This window comes from Oryctolagus cuniculus, chromosome 11 (genome assembly GCF_051225735.1).
Source record: "Oryctolagus cuniculus isolate XC-2025 breed Fujian yellow rabbit chromosome 11, ASM5122573v1, whole genome shotgun sequence".
Lineage (NCBI taxonomy): Eukaryota > Metazoa > Chordata > Mammalia > Lagomorpha > Leporidae > Oryctolagus > Oryctolagus cuniculus.
The window spans coordinates 20,714,173-20,737,845 of NC_142877.1; the positions used below are offsets into that span (position 1 = coordinate 20,714,173).

Below are 23,673 nucleotides of genomic sequence, written 5' to 3' on the forward strand. Positions count from 1 at the left end.
TTGAGAAACTATACCACAATTTATTTATCCATTCCACTATGGAGGGGCATTTGGATAGTTTCCACTTTGGGATGAATGCATCTTTTAATATACGTATGTATGCATTTCTTTTGGGTATGTATCAAAGAGTGGAACTGCTGGATTGTACAGCATATGTATGCTCACCTTTAGAATAACAGATTTGCCAGTGTTCCAAAATAACTCTCACCCCCATCAGCACTGAATAAGAGTTCTAGTTGCTTCATGTCCTTGCCAACACCTAGTATTTTCCTTTTTTTTTTTTTTTTTTCCCAATTTAGCCTTTCTGGTGGATGTGTAATAGTATTTCATTGTGGTTTAAAGTTGCATTTTCCTGACTAATATTGAATATCCCTTCAGGTGTTTAATAGCCATTTGGATAACCATTGTTGTGATATGTCAATTCAGGTTCTTTTCCATGTTTCTGTTGGTTTGTCTTGTCTTTCTTTAATGGTTTGTTAAAAAAAAAAAAAAAAGAAAAGTTTTCTATATTCTGGATATAAGTGTTTGTCAGGTGTATATCAAGGGTCTCCCCTCACTTTATGGATTGCCTTTTCACTCTTTTAGTAATGTCTTTTGATGAACAGAAGGTCTTAATTTTAAATGTAGTCCGATGTATCTATTTTTTTCTTTGATGTATCCTATTTTTGCAACCTGTTTAGGAAATTTGTACCTACTCCAAAATCACAGTGATGTTACTTCTTTCTTTGGAAAGCTCTATCACTTTACATCTCACATTTAAATCTGGTGTGAGATGGGATAAAGGTACATACAGCCATGTGTTGCTTAACACGGGATACATTCTGAGCAATGTGTCTGAGGCAGTTTGATCGTTGTGCAGACATCGTAGAGTGTACTTATGCAAACAGTGACGACCATGTCACTAAGCAATTTGTTGTTGAAAAACATCCTTGTGTGGCACATGACTACGTGTGAATGTGTTTATTTTTGAAAGTAGCCAAGTGACATGTGCCTTTGATTGGATTAACTACCCCTTCCCCCACTTCACTTCACTTTCACATTTGTTAAGAGTGTGTGTGTATATCTGGACTTTATGTGTAAGGTTATTTCTGAATTTTATTCTGTTCCATTGCTGTTTGTCTTTTTTTAAAATGCTAATTACACATTAACTTTAATTATTGTACCTTTACAGTACATCTTGAAATCTGATAGTCTGAGTTCTGTAACTTCATTCCTCTTGTTCAAGATAATCTTTGCTATTCTAGTTCCTTTGCATCCCCATACCAATTTTAGAAACATCTTGTTATTTTCTACAAAAGCTGCCAGGATTTTGGTTAGGATCGTGCTGCCTCTACAAATGTTTCTCATCCAGGGATGATTTTTGTCTTCTTTAGGACACTTGGCAGTGTCTGTGGATATTTTTAATTGTTGCACCTGAGTGAGTGCTGATGGCATCCAGGGAATAGACAGATGACCAAGGATGCTGCTAATTATGCAGTTCACAGGACAGCCCTCTACCAGCAAATAATTATCCAGCCCAAAATGTTAATGGGGCCACTCTTGAGAAACTCTGAATTAATATAATCACTGTTTTAGTGGGACTTGTATGCCGTCTTACTATTTGTTTTCTAATTTAGCTCATTAGTTTTGCTTTTTTTTCTCTCTCACTTATGCCTTATTTTGAGTAATCAAAAATATTATACCATTTTTACTATTAACTTGTTAAATAGATATTCTTTTATAGTTATTTTAGAGCTTACCCTGTAGACTTCATTATGCATTCAACATCTTGACATGTTATAGCTAATACAAATTATTTTACCACTTCCTGATACTGTAAAACTTTTAGAATAGTTATCTCTTCCCCACAACCTTTTGTGTATTACTGTTGTCTTGCATTTTAGTTTTAAATGTACTTAAACTATGGAAAACATAATAGTAACTGTTTTTTACAGCTAGTATTATTTTTTAATGTATTTTTATTTATTTGAAAGAGTCACAGAGAGAGGTGAAGACACAGAGAGATCTTACATCCGCTAGTTCACTTGCCAAATGGCTACAGTGGCCCAAGCTGAGCAGATCTGAAGCAAGGAGCTAGGAGCTTCTTCCAGGTTTCTCACATGGCTGCAGGGACCCCAACACTTGGGCCATCCTCCATTGCTTTCCCAGGTGCATTAGCAGGGAGCTGGATCTGAAGTTGAGCAGCCGGGACTAGAACTGGCACCTATATAGGATGCCATTGCTGCAGGCTGGGGCTTTAACCCGCTGTGTGAAGAATACTAGCCTCTAGCTAGTATTCTTTAATACTCACCTATTCTGTTTTCTTCATTCTCTCCTACATTCCCATGCTTCTGTCTAGGTTCATTTTCTCACTTTGTTTTATTACTTTAGTGCAGCCCTGATGGCAATGTATTCCTTAAGTTTGTCTAAAAATATCTTTATTTTACCTTCACTTTTTTTTTTAAAAGGAGGGAGGGTGAGGAAGAGACAGATCCATCCACCGGTTCACTCCCCAAACGGCTTCAGTGGCTGGGGCTGGACCAGGCCTAAGCCAGCAGCCAGGAGCTTCATCTAGGTTTCCCACATGGATGCAGGGGCCCAAGGACTTGGGCCATATCCCACTGCTTTCCTAAGCACATTAGCAGGAAGCTGAATTGGAAGTGGAGGAACTGGGACTTGAGTCAGCGCCCATATGGAATGCTGGCACGACAGGCAGAGGCTTAACCTTCTACACTACGGCACCGGCCCCTTATCTTCACTTCTGAAAGATGTTTTCATTGGGTATAAAATTAAAAATTGGTAGTTATTTTCTTTCAGTGCTTTATTTTGTAAAAGATTTATTTGTTTATTTGAAATGCAAAGCTACAGAGAGACAGAGGGTGAGACAAAGATCCGGTTCACTTGCCAAATGGTCACAACAGCCAGGTCTGCGCCACGTCAAAGCTAGGAGCCAGGAACTCCATGTAGGTCTCTCGTGGATGGCAGGAGCCCAATACTCGGACTTTTTTCTGCTGTCTTTCTATGAAAATTAACAGGAAAATGGATCAGAAGTGGTGTAGCCAGGACTTGAACCAACACTACAATATGGGTGCTCGCATTGTAGGCAGCAGCTTAACCCACAGTGCCACAGTGCTGATCCACTCTTCACTTTAAAGATGTTTTGTTGACTTCTGGGTTTTGTCATTTCTGTTGAGAAGCCAGCTGTTGGTCTTGTTGCTGCACTGCTTTTATGTTTGGTTTGCCACAGTTTGACTGTGATGCATCTGTTGTGCTTCTCTTTGTATTGGTCAACTTGGGATTTGCTGAGTTTCTTGACTCTGTAGGTTGATCTTTTCATTTGGTTTGGATATTTTAATACTGCTTCTTAAAATGCTATTGTTTTCTGAGATTCGTTCACCTGTAAAACCTTTCAGTGGATTCCACATGTCTTTTATGTTAATCTTTCTTTTTCGTTTGTCTCCTTAAGTTTGGATTTATTTATTCATTTGTTGATTTGAAAGGCAGAGTATAGAGAGAGGAAGAGATGGAGAGAGCTCTTCTATTTGCTAGTTCACTCCCCCAAATGCCCACAGTAGCCAGGGGTAGGCCTAGCTGAAGCTGGAAGCCAGGAATTCCATCTGGTCCATGTGGGTGACAAGAACCCAAGTACTGGGCCCAGCATCCACTACCTCCTAAGACACATTAGCAAGAAGCTGGATCAGACCATAGAGTAGCCAGAACACAAACCAGGCACTCCGATATGTGATGTGGGCAACCCAAGCTGCAGCCCAACCAACTGCACTACAATGCCTGCCCTTGAATATTTTTTTTTTTTAAGATTTATTTTAATTATTTGAAAGGCAGAGCTACAGAGAGAGGTATTCCATGTGCTAGTTCACTCCACAAATGGCTGCAACGTCTGGAGCTGGGCCATTCTGAAGCCAGGAGCTAGGAGCTTCCTTCAGGTCTCCCACATGGGTGCAGGACCCCAAGGACTTGGGCCGTCCTCCACTATCTTCCCAGGCCGCAGCAGAGAGCTGGATTGGAAGAGGAGCAGCTGGAACTCCAGTCAGCACCCACATGGGATGACAGCACTGTAGCCTGGGGCTTTAAACCACTGAGCCACAGTGCTGACCCCACCCCTGAATATTGTTTTTTTAAAGATTTATTCATTTTATTTGAAAGTCAGAGCTACACACAGAGAAAAGGAGAGGCAGAGAGAGAGAGAGAGAGAGAGGTCTTCCATCCATTGGTTCACTCCCCAACTGGCTACAACGGCCAGAGCTGTGCCGATCCGAAGCCACGAGCCAGGAACCTCCTCTGGGTCTCCCACGTGGGTACAGTGTCCCAAGGGCTTGGGCCATCTTCTGCTTTCCCAGGCCACAGCAGAGAGCTGGGTCAGAAGTGGAGCAGCCAGGACTTGAACCAGTGCCCATATGGGATGCCAGCACTGCAGGTGGCAGCTTTACCCGCTACACTACAGCACTGCCCTCCCCTGAATGTTTTTAATTGACCCATTCAGCTTAATTCTTTAGCCTGTTGCTTCACATAACTTGAAAATTTGCCAAGTATTTAAGGACCCTCAAATCTAGTTTTGTTACTCTAGCTTGGATGAGCACCAAAATATCACTGGCTTCTATGTCCCCAGCAGTAGCTTTCTTCCAGAAGTCATACATTTGAGGCCCCTCAGAACTTCAGTTTTGTCTCTCCAGCTCCATGTCATCATTTAAAGCATTGTGGTTGCTCTTTCCCCAGTGACAGCCATTCGCTGGTCCTGACCCATGCCCAGGGTCACCTGAACACCAAAAAAAAAGCTATTGGTTGTTGACCCAGCCTAACCATTCTCCCCTCACTAAGCTATTAGTATATCTAATCCTTGTTGCTTCCACAAGTGTTAGATCCTTAAGAAATCATTGGGGAAGGGAGTGGCTGGCATTGTGGCATAGCAGGTAAAGTCACAGTCTACAATGTCAGCATCCCATATGGGCACTGGTTTGTGTCCCAGCTGTTCCATTTCCAATCTAGTTCCCTACTAGTGGCCTGGGAAAGGCAGCAGAGGGTGGCCCAAGTGCTCAGGCCCCCGCACCCATGTGGGAGACCTGGATGAAGTTCCTGGCATCATTCCAAGCCCTGGCCATTGCGGCTGTCTGGGGAGTGAACTAGGATGGAAGATCTCTCTCTCTCTCTCTCCATCTCTGTGTAACTCTTTCAAATGAACAAGTAAATCTTTCTTTAGAAAAAAAAAAAAAGATTATTTTTGTGATGTACCTGGCTTTTTCTGCCACACGCTCCTCATCCTGCTTGGAAACAGAGTCTGTACAGTTGTCATCGAGTGCTGGCCAAGATGCCATGCGCCCAAAGAGCCTCAGTCTAAAGTAGGTAAGACAGACAGATAAGACAAATCCTATAGCGTGCTCAGTACTGCCGTAGAGATGTGTGCAGTGGTAGGAGAAAGAATACAAATGTGACATCGCACCACCTGTTTAGAGAATTTCAAATTTTGTCATTTTACATGGTTTCACTTTAAAGTTCAATGGGCAAAATAATAGAGATGAAGTTGCCAAGCTAGGCAGGGGTCTTGTGATGAAGGACCTTGTATACCGTGTTAAAAGGGAGTTTATATTTTAGGCAGGCTATGGAGAACATATGAAGAACTTAAAGTATGGAGGAGAGTGATCAGATTTTTGTTTTGGAAAAATTATTTAAGGGTCAGCTTGAATTGGTGGATTTAAAGGCCAGCACAGGAGCCAAGAGGCCAGCGGAAACTGTTGCTGTCTTCCTCCGCCTCCCCTCCATTAAATGCATGACTGTCATCAACAGTGGGTTTGAAAGATGTCAGGCCGGCGCCGCGGCTCACTAGGCTAATCCTCCACCTAGCGGCGCCGGCACACCAGGTTCTAGTCCTGGTCGGGTGCCAGATTCTGTCCCGGTTGCCCCTCTTCCAGGCCAGCTCTCTGCTGTGGCCCGGGAGTGCAGTGGAGGATGGCCCAAGTGCTTGGGCCCTGCACCCCATGGGAGACCAGGAGAAGTACCTGGCTCCTGCCTTCGGATCAGCGCGGTGCGCCAGCCGTGGCGGCCATTGGAGGGTGAACCAATGGCAATGGAAGACCTTTCTCTCTGTCTCTCTCTCTCATTGTCCACTCTGCCGGTCAAAAAAAAAAAAAGAAAGAAAGATGTCAAAGGACTAGACCGAAGTGTAAGTAATGGTGGGAAGCAGAGGAAGATGAGGAAGAGCAGAAATTCCAGGCTTTCCAGTTCAGGGCCATAAATCACAAAGGGACTACAGAAGACAGAGCAGATGAGTTCAGCTTTGGACGCACAGGGTGTTCCCATTCATTAGCTCTGTCACATTTTTTTGCAAAATATTCTGAGAATGTTGTTGGGAACCACCACCCAGGGGATCCCAAGTTACCTTTTTGAAACTGCTAAGGTGAATAGATTGGCGCCAGGCCACTGCCCTTACCCCAGCTTTTACAAGAGACTGATAACAAACTCCCACTTAGACATTTTATGTGAAGATGGTTTTCCAAGCCAAAAGGAAAAAGTCACTCGCCAATGTTTCCCTTTTCTTTGACCCTCTTGTCTTAGGTCTCTGTTCTGAGCTGTTTTGAGCAGAGTCCTTCCCCAGGTGTCTCCCCTGTCGGATATGTGGATGATACCCTCTCTGAATCCTCACACGCTGTTCTGCCGTGACCAGGGAGCATCCTTGCCGGATGTAAGGCTTGGGGGCCGTGATCTTTGTTCACAGTCAGATGTTACTGCACTGTCGCCTTGCTTCCACTGTTGCAAACGAGAAGTTGAAAGCCAGTCTCTTTTTCTAAATTATCTGTATTTCTTCCTGGAAGCTTGTATGATTCCCCGCTTTGTGTGCAGAGTGAGGCATTTTACCAGTGTAACTACGTGGGATCCAGGCTTTCCCGTCTCCAGACACAGCTTTGTGCAGCTAAGGGAAATGTTTCAGTTATTTGTTTGCTTTAGCTCTTCCATCTGTTCCTTCTTTGCCTTCCAAATTCCCTGGTTATTTACATGTTGTTTCTCTCAGATCCATCCTCCAAGTCTCTCAGTTTCCATCTCTTTCTGTTTCTGCTCTACATTTTAAGATAGCTCTGTTTGATCTTCCAGGCCACTAATTGGGTCTTAGCAACTAATAGTCCTTTTTCTTATTATTTCACCAATCGAACTTTTTTGGTGTTGAAAAATGATGTTTTTAATTCTGAAGAATATCTTTCTGCTTTGTTGAAGGTTTATTTTAAAGGCAGAGTCACACAAAGAAAGGGAGAGACAGAGCTCTTCCATCTGCTGGTTCACTCCCCACATGGCTGTAATGGCCAGGGCTGAGCTAGACGAAACCAGCCAGGAGCCTGGAACTCCATCCCTGTCTCCATGTGGGTGGCAGGACTTGGTCCATCTTCTGTTCCTTTGCCAGGTGCATTAGCAGGGAGCTGGATCAAAAGTGGAACAACCAGGACTTGAACAGATGTTTATATGGGGGACTGGCAACACTGGCCCCTAAGAAATCATTTCTCTTGTAATTTAACTTCCTTTTTATAACTGTTATCTTAATTCTTATCTGCCTCTTTGAGTTGTTCTGTTAAATGTAACCCAGGAGTGCAGAAAAGCTTCCCCCACCTCTTACTTCTTGGTTCTAGTAAACGGTTTTCTTCCTTCCTTACTCATTAATCCAACCACTTTACCTCTGACAACAGCCCGGATCATCAGTGTGTGAGCCCAAGCCAATGAGGTGTCATTAGTGCCCTCTGAACTTTGTGCTGTCACTGCCTGGCATTTTCCTAGACTGAGATAGCAAAGAGTCTAGCTGGTTCCCTTCCTTGGCTACATGGGGCCACAGAGATAGGAAATATCTTCTAGAAATTTATCAGAAATCAGCAGTGTTTTTCCTTCCAGGGGTCCCTAGATCTCCTTGAGTCAGAATTTCTCTGGGGTATCAGGGTCCTGATTGTGCCCTGGAGCCTTCTCAACCCAACAGGAAAACCTGGCACCAGCTGGACTGAACAGGTCTTGCCCATACTACCAGGCACTATTTGCCTGCCAGTCCTATAGCCAATGGGTTCAGGAGCGTTCATTGCATTGTAGGTAGAGAGAACAACAGAGATTTTATTATTATTATTATTATTTTACCATTTTTAAGATTTTTTAAGATCCAGCTGAGAGATGGATCAGAACAGGAGCAACAGGAGATGGGACCAGAACCGGCGCCCAACAGAGACTTTCTTATCATCGTCTTTCAGAAGCTCCCAGGGGCCAGTGCTGTGGTGTAGTGGGTGAAACCACCACTTGCAGTGCTGGCATCTCATATGGGCGCCGGTTCGAGTCCTGGCTGCTCCACTTCTGATCCAGCTCTCTGCTATGGCCTGGGAAAGCAGTAGAAGATGGCCGAAGTCCTTGGGCCCCTGCTCCCATGTGGGAGACCCGGAGGAGGCTTCTGGCTCCTGGCTTAGGATAGGCACAGCTCCAGCCGTTGCAGCCATCTGAGACCATCTGAGGAGTGAAGCAGCAGATAGAAGACCTCTCTCTCTCTGCCTCTCTGTAACTCTGGCTTTTAGACAAATCAGTAAATCTTTAAATAAAAAAAGAAGAAGCTCCCAGTAAATAGAAAAAAAAAAAAAAAGAAAAACCATCAGACTGGATGATCTCTGAGCCTCCTTCCAATACCAGCGTTTATACCTGTGCGCTTCTGTGGTCTCCAGCTTCAGCTCAATCCTCAGCACCCTTGGCCACACTGTTACGTCTTCCCAGCATGCTTTGCTTCCCCAAAGGGAATATTTGAGACTTTATTTCCCTCCTCAAGGCCCAGGTTTATCCCCCGTCTTGTTTACTGTCAGCCAATGACTTTGAATTTCTCCTCACAGAGAAAAGACTCAGGCTTTGAGTTGCTCACCTTCCTCGCTTCCGTATATCCTGTCTCCTTTGCCTCCCTCCCTGCCTGCCATCCATCTTTCCATGTTGCCAGACTCTGTCTTTTCCCATGACTTCTGTTACTGTGTGTGCTCCTGGTTTTCCCAACTCTGGGCACCCCCTTTCATTTTGCGTTGCTTTCAGTCTCACTTAGTTCTGATACAGGGAATTTTTTTTTCAGTGCATAAAGTTGATCATATCACCCCATTTAAAACATCTCAATGACAAGAACAGGCAAAACGAATGTGTAGTGACAAAAGTCAGAACATTGGTCACCTTTGGGTGGGGGAAATAGCAATTAATTGCAAAGGGCACAGGGGAGCATTGTGGTAAAGTAGGTTAGGCCTCCGCCTGCGGCGCCAGCATCCCAGTTCGTGGGCACCAGTTCGTGTCCCAGCTGCTCCTTTTTTTTTTTAATAGTATGGATTTGCTGATCACCAATTTTTTAAAAAAGATTTATTTATTTATTGTTAGAGTTACACAGAGAGAGAGGTCTTCCATCTGCTGGTTCACTCTCCAGTTGACAGCAATGGCTGGAGCTGCGCCGATCGGAAGCCAGGAGCCAGAAGCTTCTTCTGGGCCTTCCTCATGGGTGCAGAGGCCCAGGCACTTGGGCCATCTTCTACTGTTTTCCCAGGCCATGGCAGAGAGCTGGATCATAAGTGGAGCAGCCGGGACTCATGGAATGCCAGCACTGCAGACGGCTGCTTTACCCACTACAACACAGTGCTGGCCCTTGCTCCTCTTTTGATTCAACTCTCCGCTATTGGCCTGGGAAAGCAGCAGAGGACGGTCCAAATCCTTGGGCCCCTGTACCCATGTGGGAGACCCGGAGGAGGTTCCTGGCTCCTGGCTTTGCATTGGCCCAGCTCTGGCCATTGCAACCATGTTACAGAGAGAGAGAGAGAATCTTCCATCTGCTGTTTCACTCCCAAAAAGGCCACAACGGCCAGGGCTGGACCAGGCCAAAGCCAGGAGCTTCCTCTGGGTCTCTCACATAGTTGCAGGGGCCCAAGAGGTTGGGGAGTCCTCTGCTGCTTTCCAAGACACACCAGCAAGGAGCTGGATCGAAGAGGAGCAGCCAGGACTAGAACCGGCATCCTAGTGGGATGCCAGCATCGTTGTTTGCAGCTTCACCTGCTGCAGCACAGCACTGGGCCCAAAGCATAACTGTTCCACACATCCTTGGGACCATTAGCAGAAGCCCATCCTGGTCCGGAAGAGACTGCATTGTGGCCAGCCATTCACGCCCCTCCCTCCCTCCCCCACCTCCGGGGCTTCCTAGGCCTGAGAACCATCTCTTGAGTTTCACTGCTGCCCTAGTGCCTGGCACAGTGGCTGGCACACAGGCCCCAGGAAGTGTGTGCTGAATGAATGCATGCATGCTTGCTGTGTTTGCTTTGAGCTTGATGCTCTTTACTGAAAAATCTCCTTCCTCCAGCCTGTAGGATGTTTCCTCGGTGAGGGGAGAGCTATTGCATGATGGCAGTTTTCGATACCCCCGAGGAGGCCTTTGGCGCCTTGCGTCCGGTCTGTGTTCAGCTCACAAAGGCCCAGACGGTGGAGAATGTGGAACACCTGCAGACCCGGTTACAGCGCGTGAGTGACTCTGCCCTTCAGGAGCTTCAGCAGTACGTGCTCTTCCCGCTGCGATTCACTCTCAAGACTCCCGGTCCCAAGAGAGAGCGCCTGATCCAGAGCGTGGTGGAATGCCTCACGTTCATCCTGTCTTCCACGTGTGTCAGAGAGCAAGAGCTTCTGCAGGAACTTTTTTCAGAACTCTCTGCTTGTCTGTATTCGCCCAGCTCCCAGAAACCTGCAGCTGTGTCAGAAGAGCTGAAGTTGGCTGTGATCCAGGGACTCAGCACGTTAATGCACTCGGCTTATGGGGACATCATTCTGACTTTTTATGAGCCCTCCATTCTGCCTCGTTTAGGATTTGCTGTATCTTTACTGTTAGGCCTAGCAGAACAGGAGAAATCTAAGCAAGTTAAAATTGCTGCCTTAAACTGTTTGCAGGTTCTGCTCTTTCAGTGTGAGTGTCAAGACCATCCAAGGTCCTTGGATGAGCTTGAGCAAAAGCAGCTGGGGGATTTGTTTGCTTCTTTTTTACCTGGAATCTCAACTACAATGACAAGAGTTATCACGGGAGACTTTAAACAAGGTCACAGCATCGTCGTGTCTTCTCTGAAGATCTTTTATAAGACAGTGGGCTTCATTATGGCCGATGAGCAGCTCAGAGCAATCCCAAAGGTCCAAGCAAAACCTGCAGTGGAGCACAGAGTTGCAGAGCTGATGGTTCACAGGGAAGCAGACTGGGTAAAAAGTACTGGTGAGAAATTGACTATCCTTATTAAAAAGATAATCGAGTGTGTTTCAGCTCACCCACACTGGAAGGTGAGACTGGAACTGGCAGAACTGGTGGAGGCCCTTCTTTTGAAGTGCAGTCAGTCCCTGGTTGAATCTGCTGGTCCCCTTCTGAAGGCATTAGTGGGCCTAGCAAATGATGAGAGCCCTGAGGTCCAAGCCCAGTGCAATAAAGTTCTGAGATGTTTCGCAGAACGGAAGGTGGTGATGGGCAACAGAGCCTTTGCTGACATCTTGTCAGAAAGCCTGCATTCCCTGGCCACGTCTCTTCCACGCCTAATGAACTCCCAGGATGATCAGGGCAAATTCTCTACTCTTTCCTTGTTCCTCGGTTACCTGAAACTCTTGGGCCCAAAAGTAAACTTTGTCCTCAATTCTGGGGCCCATCTTCAGCGCCTTTCCAAAGCACTCATCCAAGTTCTAGAACTAGATGTGACTGACATCAAAATCGTGGAAGAGCGCCGCTGGCACCCTGATGATCTGAGTGCCTCTCCAAAGACCTCAGCCACCCAGCCTTGGAACCAAATCCAGAGGAGGTATTTCCGCTTCTTCACCGATGAGAGGGTTTTCCTGCTCTTGCGGCAGGTTTGTCAGCTTCTTGGTTATTATGGGAACCTTTATTTGCTTGTGGATCACTTTATGGAACTGTACCACGAGTCTGTGGTTTACCGAAAGCAAGCTGCCATGGTCCTTAATGAACTGGTTGCCGGGGCTGCTGGGCTGGAGGGGGAGGACCTTCATGAGGAACGTGTTGAAACAAGCAAAGAGGAACTGAGAGAGATTGTGACATCTGTACTTGAAGAATACACGAGCCAAGAAAACTGGTATTTGGTTACCTGTATTGAAGCTGAGGAAATGGAAGAGGAGCGAATGCTGAAGGAGTCAGGCCTCCAGGCCATCACATCGGGTGCACACGCTTGCCAGGTTCCATCTTTTCCAGCCTTCTCAAAGCCAAGTCCCACTATTTGCTCCATGAACAGCAACATCTGGCAGATCTGCATCCAGTTGGAAGGGATTGGCCAGTTTGCACGTGCACTGGGGAAAGACTTCCGCTTGCTCTTGATGTCAGCCCTTTATCCAGTCCTGGAGAAGGCTGGAGACCAAACCCTGCTCATCAGTCAGGCGGCCACCAGCACCATGGTGGAAATTGGCCAGGCTTGTGGCTACGATTCCCTGCGGCACCTAATCAATCAAAATTCAGACTATCTGGTGAACGGAATCTCTTTGAATCTGCGTCACCTGGCTCTGCACCCTCACACCACAAAGGTCTTGGAAGTCATGCTGCGGAACTCAGATGCTAGCCTGCTGCCTTTAGTGGCAGATGTGGTTCAAGACATCTTGTCCACCCTGGACCAATTTTATGATAAGAGAGCCGCTTCCTTTGTCAGTGTTCTGCACGCCCTGCTGGCAGCATTAGGTACATGGAGAGCTTTTTTTAATGCTGATCTGGGGGCCAGGACTCAGTATCCTGGTTTGCCCAGCCTTATTTGTTTCATTATTTATGGTCATGCCATGGAGGACATTTGAATAGTTGTCACTCCAGTCTCACATGTTATAATAGGATTCCATTGTTTATTTTTTATACTTGCAGTAATCTCTACAATTTTTTGGGCTCCTGCTTTGTGCCAGGGATGTAAACCCTGCAGACTAATTATAAGTTATTATTTGTAGGAACTAACTAATTATTGTTATTTGTAAGAACTAAGTCTAGGAGAGCTCCTACTTAGCCAAGGTCACACAATTGATTAGGAATAAAGTCAGGATTTATGAGCTTTATTACTTCCAACATATTAAACTACTTCTCATGATGCCAATGGAGTATAGGAATAACATGGGTTGCTAAGTCCACACATAGGCCAGAACAGTACTGCCTGATAGAACTTTCTGTGACAGTGGTAATATTCTATATCTTTTGTGCCCTGTCTAGATATAGCCACCAGCCACATCAGGCTAATACAACTAAGGAGCTGGATTATTAATTTTATTTAATGTTAATAGCCCCATGTGGCTGCTGACTATATTACTAGACAGAACATAGCTAGATATTGCCCTTTAACTTTTTGATTATGTGAGTTGGCTTGAGTTTCTCTTTTTCCCTGCAAGAGGGAATGCTGTCTACCATTAGAATGGCAAAATTTTGGACTACAAAAAAAAGAATTCCTCAACTGAACAATCAATCTTTGGGTGAAAATGTAATGAGCACTATACCTGTCCCTTTTATGCAAAAGTATCTCAGTATTTATGTCAGCACTGCTGATAACTTCTGAGGCAGGTGGGAAGCTCAGCTAAAAAAGCCAAGGCTGTGTAAGAAACGTTGTCATGGAATGTGACTGGGGCCAGGACTGTCCACTGCCTCATAATGACACCATTTCCAATGTTTAGTCATTCATTCATGAACATTCATATACAGCATAGATGTCCTTTTATTCGTTCAATAATAAAGAGTATCTGCCATATATCAGACACTGCTGAGTAATGAGGATATAGCAGTGAACAGAACGAATACATTCTTGGAGCTTTCTTCTGTAAGAGAGATGATAAACAAGTAAGCAAATCATTAAACAAGCTCATTGCAGGTTGTGATAAGCACTGTGAAAGAAATAAACACCTCGATGCAAGGGAGTACCAGGAACAGGCTACTTTAGGTGGAGTGGCAAGGGAGGGCCTCTCTGAGGAGGTGACAGTGGAGCTGAGCTGAAGGTGAGAGAGGCCCATCGGTATATATGGGCTCTCACATTGTTTTTATGATTTGTGAGAATATTCAGGCAAAAGGAACAGCAGGTGCAAAGGCCAAGAGGGAAGAAGACACTTGGGGTCTTTGGAGAGTAAAAAAAGAGGTCACTGGGGAAAGAGCGAGAGGTTGGGGACAGATCTTGCTGCATCTAACAGGCCAAGGCAAGGCATTTACATTTCATTTTGCAACCCCTGGGAAACCTGCACAGTGAGCTGGTCACTGGTGGTGGTGGTGGGGGGGTCAGCCATGAACAAGACCTACCTGGGCCTGCCTTCATGAAGCCCCTCCAAAGACTGGCAGGCTGCTAATATTCCATTGCAAAGCAGGACTGACTTCATAGGCCAAATACAGCCCAGCTGTACTGTTGTGGGGGAAGTGTACTACATTACAATTTGAGATTTTAAAAAATATGAACACCTTTTTTTTAAAGGATGGAGATGGAGGATGAGATGGAGGAGGAGGGTCTCCATTGGTAAAGGAAAATGAGAATGTTTAAGGTGGACTCTGGAACAACCTAAGGAAAGAAACAAAACTGGAGAGAGAGCTTTTCTGAAAGCTTGGAAATTACCCAGAATACAGTTGCTTGTTGAATAGTAAAACTACTGAGGTGGAGTTGTCACTCAGAAATCAAAGGAGCACTTTTTGCTGGCACTACTGTCTGTCATCAAGTTAGAAATGGAAATGTGGTCTCGGAAAACTTCTAAAAGGTCTTAAAAGACCCTACTATGTGTTTTTAGGAAAAACACAGTGTTTCACATACGCTGACAAAAATTATTGGATGCCACAGTGAGGATGAGAGCTATCGGTTAAATAATACTTAGCACCAACTACCGACTGGCAGGCTATTCATCACAAGCAACAAATAGAGTAGCTTTGAAAATAAGAAACTATTCGTGTCACAAACTTGGAGGTTGTGTGCCATGTCTGTGCATACAGGGCTACTGCATTCTTTGGACGGCTGCGTAGTATTGCTTTGTGTGGCTGCACCATAGTTCATTTAGCCAGTCCACAGACGTTTAACCAGCTGGTAGTAGTTTCCAGTCTTTGCCAGCCCAAAAAATGCTGCAGTGAAAATCTTGGTAGGTCATTTTGAACGTGCCTCCGTGTATCAATAGGATACATTTCTGAACGAAATGCTGCTTTAAAGGGTATTACCTTTAAATTTTTGATAGAGAGTATCAAATTGCTCTCCTAAGAGGTTGTACCAATTTAAACTCCATCAGTAGTGTAAAGAGTGCCAATTGTGCCACTCCCTCACCCACACTGTGAATTACCAAGCTTTTGATCTTTGCTAATCCAATAGGAGAAAAATAGCACCTTATTATAGTTTTAATTTGCATTAAGAGTGAGGTTGAGCTTCTTTTCATATGTTTAAAAGCCATTTGTGAGCAAAGACATTTTAATGTCTGGCACTAGCCTTGAATCTAGAAATAATCTTTGCAGTGTGTCTAGTCTTAGCAGTGTAAATGCCAGGTCCAGGCTTTAACTCTTGGAGAACCAGTCCCTTAGAGTACACTAAGTACAGATTTACATCAGAGAACAGGGCATTGAAGAAATCATTGAGCCTGCGTCTGGGAACCTCTAGATACAAGATCGAAGGCATTTGCTCCCTGCTACTCCCAGTTGCCTGGTCGTCATCTCCTATCTGCTGTTGCTCCGGCTCTGCACAGCTGCTCCTGGATGAAAAGGAGACCAGCATGTGCTAAAGGTTATCAGTCTCTGTCCCTGCTGTCTGCAAAAGCAGCACACTGGGCCAGAGCAGTGATTTGCAGCCTGTAGATTTTTGTTCGTGTTTCATTCCTTAGGGGGCTTTTATGAAATGAAGACTTTGTGGGGACCCTGACATACAGAAGGTAGCTGAAGTTATTGAGTCACTCCTGTTGAGGAGCAGAACCCCGAAGCCACCCTCTCTTCACTGGTGGCTCGTGGCGTCCTCCCCGTTGTGATCCCTGACACATTTCTGTAGAGCCCCAAGGCTCCTTAAGGCATCCTTTAAAAACCACTGGATTCAGTGACGGTTAAGGTTCATTCTGTGGTCACATTTCAGAAATGTTGGCACATCACCAAAGAAGGGAAAGCTCTGGAGAGAAGATGGCCAGCGTCCTGAAGAGATACAGCTGTCAGAGATACAATTGATACTCTTTTCTCCAGGTTCTGTAGAGTCTGTCTCCTATTAATTCTAAGTATGTCCTGGTGCTCAGAATTTTGTCACTTTTACATGTTCTCCAGCCCTGTGTATTTTTCATTTCTGCATGTATTTTGGGTCCCTACCCTCTAGAGTGAGTACATTGGATTTCCAGTGGTGATCAATGGAACACAGATTCTCAGAGATTCAGACACTAAATACTACACACAAACCAAATAGATAATTCCGAACTGTGATGAGTTGATGTGAAGGGAAAGAACTTGGTGCTACGTAAGACATCACAGAGGTGACCTGAATTAGGGCTTTCCAGGGCAGGTTCTATTTGTGCTGAGACATGAAAAGTGACTTGGAATCAGCCAAATATAAAGTAGGGGAGAGTATTCCAGACAGTGAGAACAACATATGCAAAAGTTCCAATGCAGAAGAAACTTGGCGCATTGGAGGAACAGAAAGATGGTCATTCAGTGGGCAACTAGAAGTGGTAAGAAGGTAAGACTGGAAGAGCATGTAGAGACCACTGCATCCTGCCTACTGTGGCAAAGAGCTTGTTCTTGTAAAATGCTAATGTGTGTCGTCAATGACCGAGGTGATCATTCTAACACTTCATTTACAGCCCAGTGGTTCCCAGACACAGGTAGTCCTGGGCAATCACAAGAGCGAAGGTCAGGAGCGGAGGAAAGAGGTCATTTGCACACAGCACCAGCTGTTGTTGAGAGTAGCACCACAGCAGAAGACATTGAACGGTTTTTGCTGGACTACCTCAAAGAGAAGGATGTGGCAGATGGAAATGTCTCGGATCTTGATAATGACGAAGGTAACAAATGTCTATTCTGTCTTAACTAGTTTTTTTTCTTTTTGAAACAGATTATTGTGAAAATGATGAAATATTACAGGAGGTTTGGAAATAAGTTACTCATAACTTCACCAGAGGAATAAGCCATTCCCAATTTTTTGCTATCTCTTCCCTTTTTTTTTTTTTATTAAAGACCTATTTTTACATGGTTGCAGTCATAGTTTAAATGCATTGTAACCTTTCTGTGGTGTTATAAGAACTCTCCATGTTTCTGTAGAGTTTGCATAACTAATGTTTTAATAACTGCTGCTACTAAGTATCTGTTCCCCTGGGGGATGGGGAGGTTGAGTCTGGCTTTCACTTCATGCACAGTGCTGCAATGGATGATTCGAGCATGTGACCTTTTCCTTTTCATGTATTTCTTTAAGATTCTCAGAAGTGGGATTTCTGGGTCAAGGATATGAACATTATTTAATGCTCACCAAATTGCCTTCCAAAAACGTTGTATCCGTTTATATCTTCCCATCAGTGGCACAGGATAAATACTGGTCTCACCACAGTCTTGCCACATTGGATAGTACCAGTTCTGTTTCTTACTAAAGTAACAGGTGAACAATGCTTTTTATTTTACCTTGCATTTCTTTGATTACCAACAAGATCAAACATTTTTCTATATGCTTTGCCCAACAGTTTTTTTTTCTTATGCCCATTGTCTGTTCATATGCTATTTATTTATAGGTGGGAGATTTCAGTGTTTTTCTTACCAGTTTATATGATAAAGGAAAGAGAGTTCAGGCTAGCTGCAGCTCTGGCCTCTTCTTTTATTCACAAGCTCAATCTGGAGCTTCAAGTCATGGAAGGATTAATAAATTATTAGAATCTCCTCTGCAAATATAAAATGCCAAGTCATAATGAGCTTGGTGGTCTCAGGACCATCCTAAATCGAACTGAGTCCCAAATTAGTTTATTAGGTTGGAATTGAGCAGATTTCTTTTTTTGCTTTTGTGGTTTTTTTTTTTTTTCCTTTGGTGGAGTTGGGGGAGTGATTTCTACTCCGAGACTATTGAACTCAAGCCAATCCTTCCAGAATAACAGGAAAAAGCTCAATGAGACTAGCTACAACAAATCCTTCTAAATAGTGGAGAAGCATCCCATAACCCATAGCCCAAATAATGATTTATGCAGCGTTGAGTCATGACTCTCCCCAAAGACAGATTTTTCCGATCAAAACTTTTGGGCTTTTTCTTCTCAGAATTGTGTCTTGAGCCAGCACAATCCTTTAAAGGAACTGCACCCGTGCCCAAACCTGGAAACCCTAAAGGGGAGGCATTTTGATCCCTCATAATCTGGATTTGCTATTCTCACTTAAAATTTGAGCATTGTCTGGGAATCCATTCTTTCACGATTAGGATCTTCTCTTCTAGTTGATGCTCACTAGGAGCAGACCAAATGAATCAAACCCTTCTGCTAACAACAGAACAATCCACATCCCTCAAATCACATTGTGCAGTGGGTGCATTTCCAGCAATAGATCCTGTTCTGGGAAGAAAAGCACGGCCCCTATCGCTCTTACAGTTCTCATTCATCAAGTGCACACCGTGTCCTTGGCATCATAAACAATGTTGGGCTTGATGTTGGTTTGACGGGAGTTTTCTGTTTTAACCACACGGAAGCGCCTTGTGTACCTGAAGCTCCATTCTCCAAGAAACCCTAGCACTCTGTGGATGCATTTTCATTTATCTTTTCAGCCTCTGCTGTACGATCCTGTTTTTCCAGCAGAGGAACTGAATGGGGGAAAGGTGAGGGAGCAGTGCTCTGCCAGCGGAAACGAGTGCAGCGGCCAGTGGAGGTTGCAGGGCAGAGCAGGGCTGTGAGTAGATAGGGAAGGTTTGGCAGGGCAGGGATTTTGGTCTGAGTTCCCTGCAACTCTCAGGTCTTGGTGTTTTAATCTACAGATTGATACCTATTTCATGTAGCACAGCACTCTGAACAGTGAGAGAATGGTAATAGCCAGTGGCATTCATCTCATTTAACCTCCTCAACAGGCACATGAACTTTATGTGCTTTATCCCTTCTCTCCAGATGGCATGATACAGAATGAGAGAAGTTGCTGGTAGGTTGCAGAGACAAGACTTGAACTGACCAAACCCCATGCTGTATGTATTCCACCAAGCTGCACTGGTACTACCTTCCTTATAGAGAGAAGTGAGCCATGATGCTGGGCGTGCAAAGATCTCACAGGCTAGTGGAGAAGATTGGCTTGTGCCCCCTGTAGTCAAAGGGTGAGTCAAAAGGAAAGAGAGTAGAGGGTAGAGCAAGGTCCAGCCCAGATTCCAAACAAGAACCCTGCTCTCATATTTTTTTTAAGTTAAAAAAAAATTTTATTTTATTTATTTGAAATGCAGAGACAAAGACACAGATGGAAAAATCTCCCATCCATTGGTTCACTCCCCAGATACCCACAACAGCCAGGTCACTGAGCCGGGCTGAAGCTAGAAGCCAGGAACTCCATCCCTGTCTCCCATGTGGATGGCAGGGACTCAGGTCACTGCTGCCTCCCAGGGTACACATTAGAAGGAAGCTGGAATCCAGAGCAGGGCTGGAACTGAAACCCAAGCACTGTGATATGGAATGCAGGCATCCCAAGCAGTGTCTTAACCACTATGCTAAACATTAGTATTGTGTTTTTATGGTAAGTAATTGTTCGTGGAAATTTGGAAAAGACCAAAGGTATAGAGGAAAAAATTACTGTTAATATTTTGTTGCACAAAGATTTATGTAATAGTGCTCATCCTGTGATTGCAATTTTGCATATGGTTTTTCTCCTTTTAACATGATAGTATTCCATGCATATTCTTTGTCATCAAAACTGTTGCTAAACACAAATTTGGGGACCTCCTAATGTGCCATTGCAGGGGTGCACTGTGAGTCATGTAACCATTCCCCGGTGACTAGACATGGAGAGTGTCTTAGTTCATCTGCGCTGCTGTAGCGAATACCTGAGACTGGGGAATTTCTGAAGAACAGTAATATACTTCCACAGTTCTGAGGCTGAGAAGCCCAGGATCATGGCACTGGCATGTCAATTATCTGGTAAGGCTGCTCTCTGCCTCCAGATGGTGCCCTGTGGCTGTGCCCTCCTGAGAGAAGGACCATGTGACCTCACGTGGCAGAAGGCAGAAGGGCAAGTGAGAGAAGTGCTGCATGGAACCTCTTCTGGGACCTCTTAACCCTATTCATGAAGGAGGAGCCCTCTTAAAGGCCCCAGCCCTTGAGAAGGGCTTGTGGCACATCCCGTATCCTAGTGTCTGGGTCAAGTCTCGGCTCCTCTACTTCTGACCCAGCTTCCTGCTAACACAGACCCCAGGAGGCAGCAGGTGAGGATTCAAGTACTTGGGTCCCTGCCATCCATGTAGGAGACCGGAATAGAGGTCTAAGTTCCTGACTTTGGGTTGGCCCAACCTTGGCTATTGCAGCCAATTGAGGGAGGGAACCAGTGGATGAAAGAGCTCTCTCCATCTCTATCTCTGGTCTCTCTTGCCTTTTAAATAAAAAATGAAAAATGTTTTAAAACTTAAAAGATCCAAGTTCTTAAAATTTACTTGATTGGCAGAGTTACAGTAAGAAAGTGAGAGAAAGAGACAGAGATCCTCCATCTGCTAGTTAACTCCCCAAATGGCCACAACGGCCAGGGCTGGGCCAGGCCAAAACCAGGAGCCAGGTACTCCATCTGGATCTCACATGGATAGCAGGGGCCCAAGCACTTACAACATCTTCCACTGCTTTCCCAGGCACATTAGCAGGGAGCTGCATCAGAAGTGGAGCCGCCAGGACTCAAACCAATGCCCATATAGGATGATGGCATCAAGGTGGTAGCTTAACCTGCTGCACCACAGTGCCAGCCCTAGATCCCAGCTCTTAATACCATCACATGGACCATGAAGTTTCAACCCCTGAATTACGGAGGGGACACATTCAGATCATAACAGAGGATCTTTCCCAGTGTTTAGTTGTTACAATTAACACTGTTGTGACAGCATTGATTTGTACAACTTGGCTCAAATTTCAGCTGCTTCCTTAAAATCCATTCCTGAACATTTTGGTTACATGACTCACAGTGCACCCCTGCAATGGCACATTAGGAGGTCCCCAAATATGTGTTTAGCAACAGTTTTGATGACAAAAAAAAAAAGTCGTGCTCCTGAGTCTGAAGCAGGGGGTCAGGCTGGACGGGGACATCTGCCATAAAACACGATCCCTCAACTGTGCTCTTTTTACAGAGGACCAGTCAGCCCCTCCCAAAGTGGATGAGAATGACAGCCGTCCAGATGTGGAGCCACCCCTGCCAGTGCAGATCCAAATAGCCACAGATGTGATGGAGCGCTGCATACATTTGTTGTCAGATAAAAACCTGAAAATCCGCTTGAAGGTCAGTGGGTGGCCCCTTCTCTGCATTCCCAGAGCAGCAGGACTGAGGTGGAGGAAGCAGTGAGTCTACGGGTGAGCGAGTAGCTTTGCTTATCTCCTGGGCCCTGCGTGTTGGCCAAGAGAAGGCATCGTGAGGAATTCATCTGTGCGGTGGCAGTTTTACATCTGTCAGCTCAGATGCATGAAAAACCAGAGTTTGGGGGATTCATCGAATCTTCAAGGGACAGAAAGTTATGTGCTTTGGAAAGGATATCATTCTCTAAGCTGACTTCATGCGGGGTGTGGGTTCGTTAAAGAGGTCATTCTTCCAAGCCTGGTTCTAGCCCTTATCTGTTTCTATTTTCTGTTTTCATTCTAGGACAAACCCCAATACTTTTGGTAATATTCCATCCTCATTTGCTGGCAGTTTCCCAAGCAAACACCCCTGTCCTCAAGGACTTAAACCAAACCCTAGTGACTCAGTAAACAGGACAGAGGGGTGGGTGGGAGTTGGAGTCAGATATTGTCCCCGAAGGAAAATAACGTTCCTCCCTACTCCCAAGCAGGAGTGTGACACCCACCTTCCTTAGTGAATTACTGTTCTCCACGGGAGCTTGTTACCTGGGCTCAGAAACCCTCAATGAACCTCAGATCTCAGGGTCTGTGTTTTGTGGAATTTATTTGGTCTTCCCTAGACATCTCTTAGCATTCCTCTGTTCCATTCATTCAGCAAACACTTTTTGAGCGCCTGTTACATGCAAGGCTGTAATATGGGTGCCTGGCTGACACATTGAGCAAACTGTTGTACCCTTCATGTCCTTCTCTTGCATGGGAGTTTTGTAGCAGCTGAATACACACAGTTATCGAGAGCATTAGTGTTGTAGCCAGACCTCCATACCTAAATTCAGACCCTGGCTTTGCCACCCCCCCACACCGACCTTGAGTAAATTCGTTTGCCTTTTTGAACCTTCATGTCTTCATCTGTAAAATGAAGATGGTGTCTATTCCGTGTCTGTTCTCTATTGCTTCTAGAGATTGCAGTTAGCCTGAGGTCCGACATACGCACTCCTCCACTCACTCATCTGGTGCCGGCTGAAAACTCGCCGTGTCAGGCAGCAGGTGTATAGGAAGGGAGGCAGCTGCATCCCTGTCTTTATGGGACTTCCTGTCTGTTGTGGCAGAGAGGCCCTAATACCCAAACTTACACGCACAAGTCGAGGAAATGCTAGTAAGGTGATAAGCCAGGTCCATGGCCGGAAATAGTAGTTCAGCCACACAGCAAGTATGTACAGGGAGCCTGCCCCGTACCAGACCCTGCTGAATAAGACAGAGCCTACATCCTGGTGTAGACTGGGGTCAGGGAAGGCTCTCTGAGAGAGGAGCATTTCTAAAGGTTGAGAAGGAACCAGCCATGCGAAAGGGCAAAAACCCGAAGGAGAACAATCCAGGCACAGGGGGAGAAAATGTGTCTGAAACCTGATGTCATTTGTTCAGTTAGTGACAGGACTGAAATCCAAAGCCAGTCAGTGATGCCAAAGGCATTTCCACTGTACTGCTCTGTACCCCCTGGTACTAGTGAGCTTTTTCTTAGTTCCCTGCTGACTAATCACCACCCCTCAAGGGCAGACCCTCTTCTGTTTTTTGTATCTGTTCCATAGGAGGCATCCAGTAAGGGGTCACTGCTTAATGTTAGCAGATCCCATTCTGTCTTTCTGACTCAAACGTGTGCCTCCCCTGTGGCTTGAGGGCTGGCCCTTCTCCGTGGACAGGCAGCCTGCCTTGGTCATTGTACTGACCACTGCCTACGACCCTGACATGGGCCATCTGTTTTCAGTGAGCCTTGGAATATAAGAGATCAGGAAGCATATTCTCAAGGGAGGTGAAAAATCAGTTTACGTCCATGCCAGCCCAAACCTCCTTTTGACGTTGGCCTGTACCTCGCCTGCCTGGCCTCTCTGGAGGCAGCAGCAGAACTGGAATCTCACCCAGCCCCGTGCCTTGCTCCGTCTGTCCAGAGGCATCTGCATCTCCTCAGCAGTTCCGCCCGAGCCCAAGGGTGCTTCCCTTCCCCTCCCAAGCTCCAGTTCTTTTTTTTTTTTTTTTTTTTTTTTTTTTTTTTGACAGGCAGAGTGGACATGGAGAGAGAGAGACAGAGAGAAAGGTCTTCCTTTTGCCGTTGGTTCTGAAGCCAGGAGCCAGGTACTTCTCCTGGTCTCCCATGGGGTGCAGGGCCCAAGCACCTGGGCCATCCTCCACTGCACTCCCTGGCCACAGCAGAGAGCTGGCCTGGAAGAGGGGCAACCGGGACAGAATCCGGCTCCCCGACCGGGACTAGAACCCGGTGTGCCAGCG

At 45.5% G+C, this 23,673-nt stretch overlaps 1 protein-coding gene across 1 annotated transcript in view; it reads left to right on the top strand.

The window, feature by feature from the left end:
- TTI1 (TELO2 interacting protein 1) overlaps nucleotides 1-23,673 on the top strand; it is a 50,755-nt gene that overhangs the window by 11,288 nt on the left and 15,794 nt on the right. The window contains 3 exon segments of the mRNA XM_008256008.5: nucleotides 10,316-12,658; nucleotides 16,735-16,935; nucleotides 21,195-21,343. Coding sequence (XP_008254230.3) covers nucleotides 10,354-12,658; nucleotides 16,735-16,935; nucleotides 21,195-21,343 — 2,655 coding nt within the window. The 5' untranslated portion in view covers nucleotides 10,316-10,353.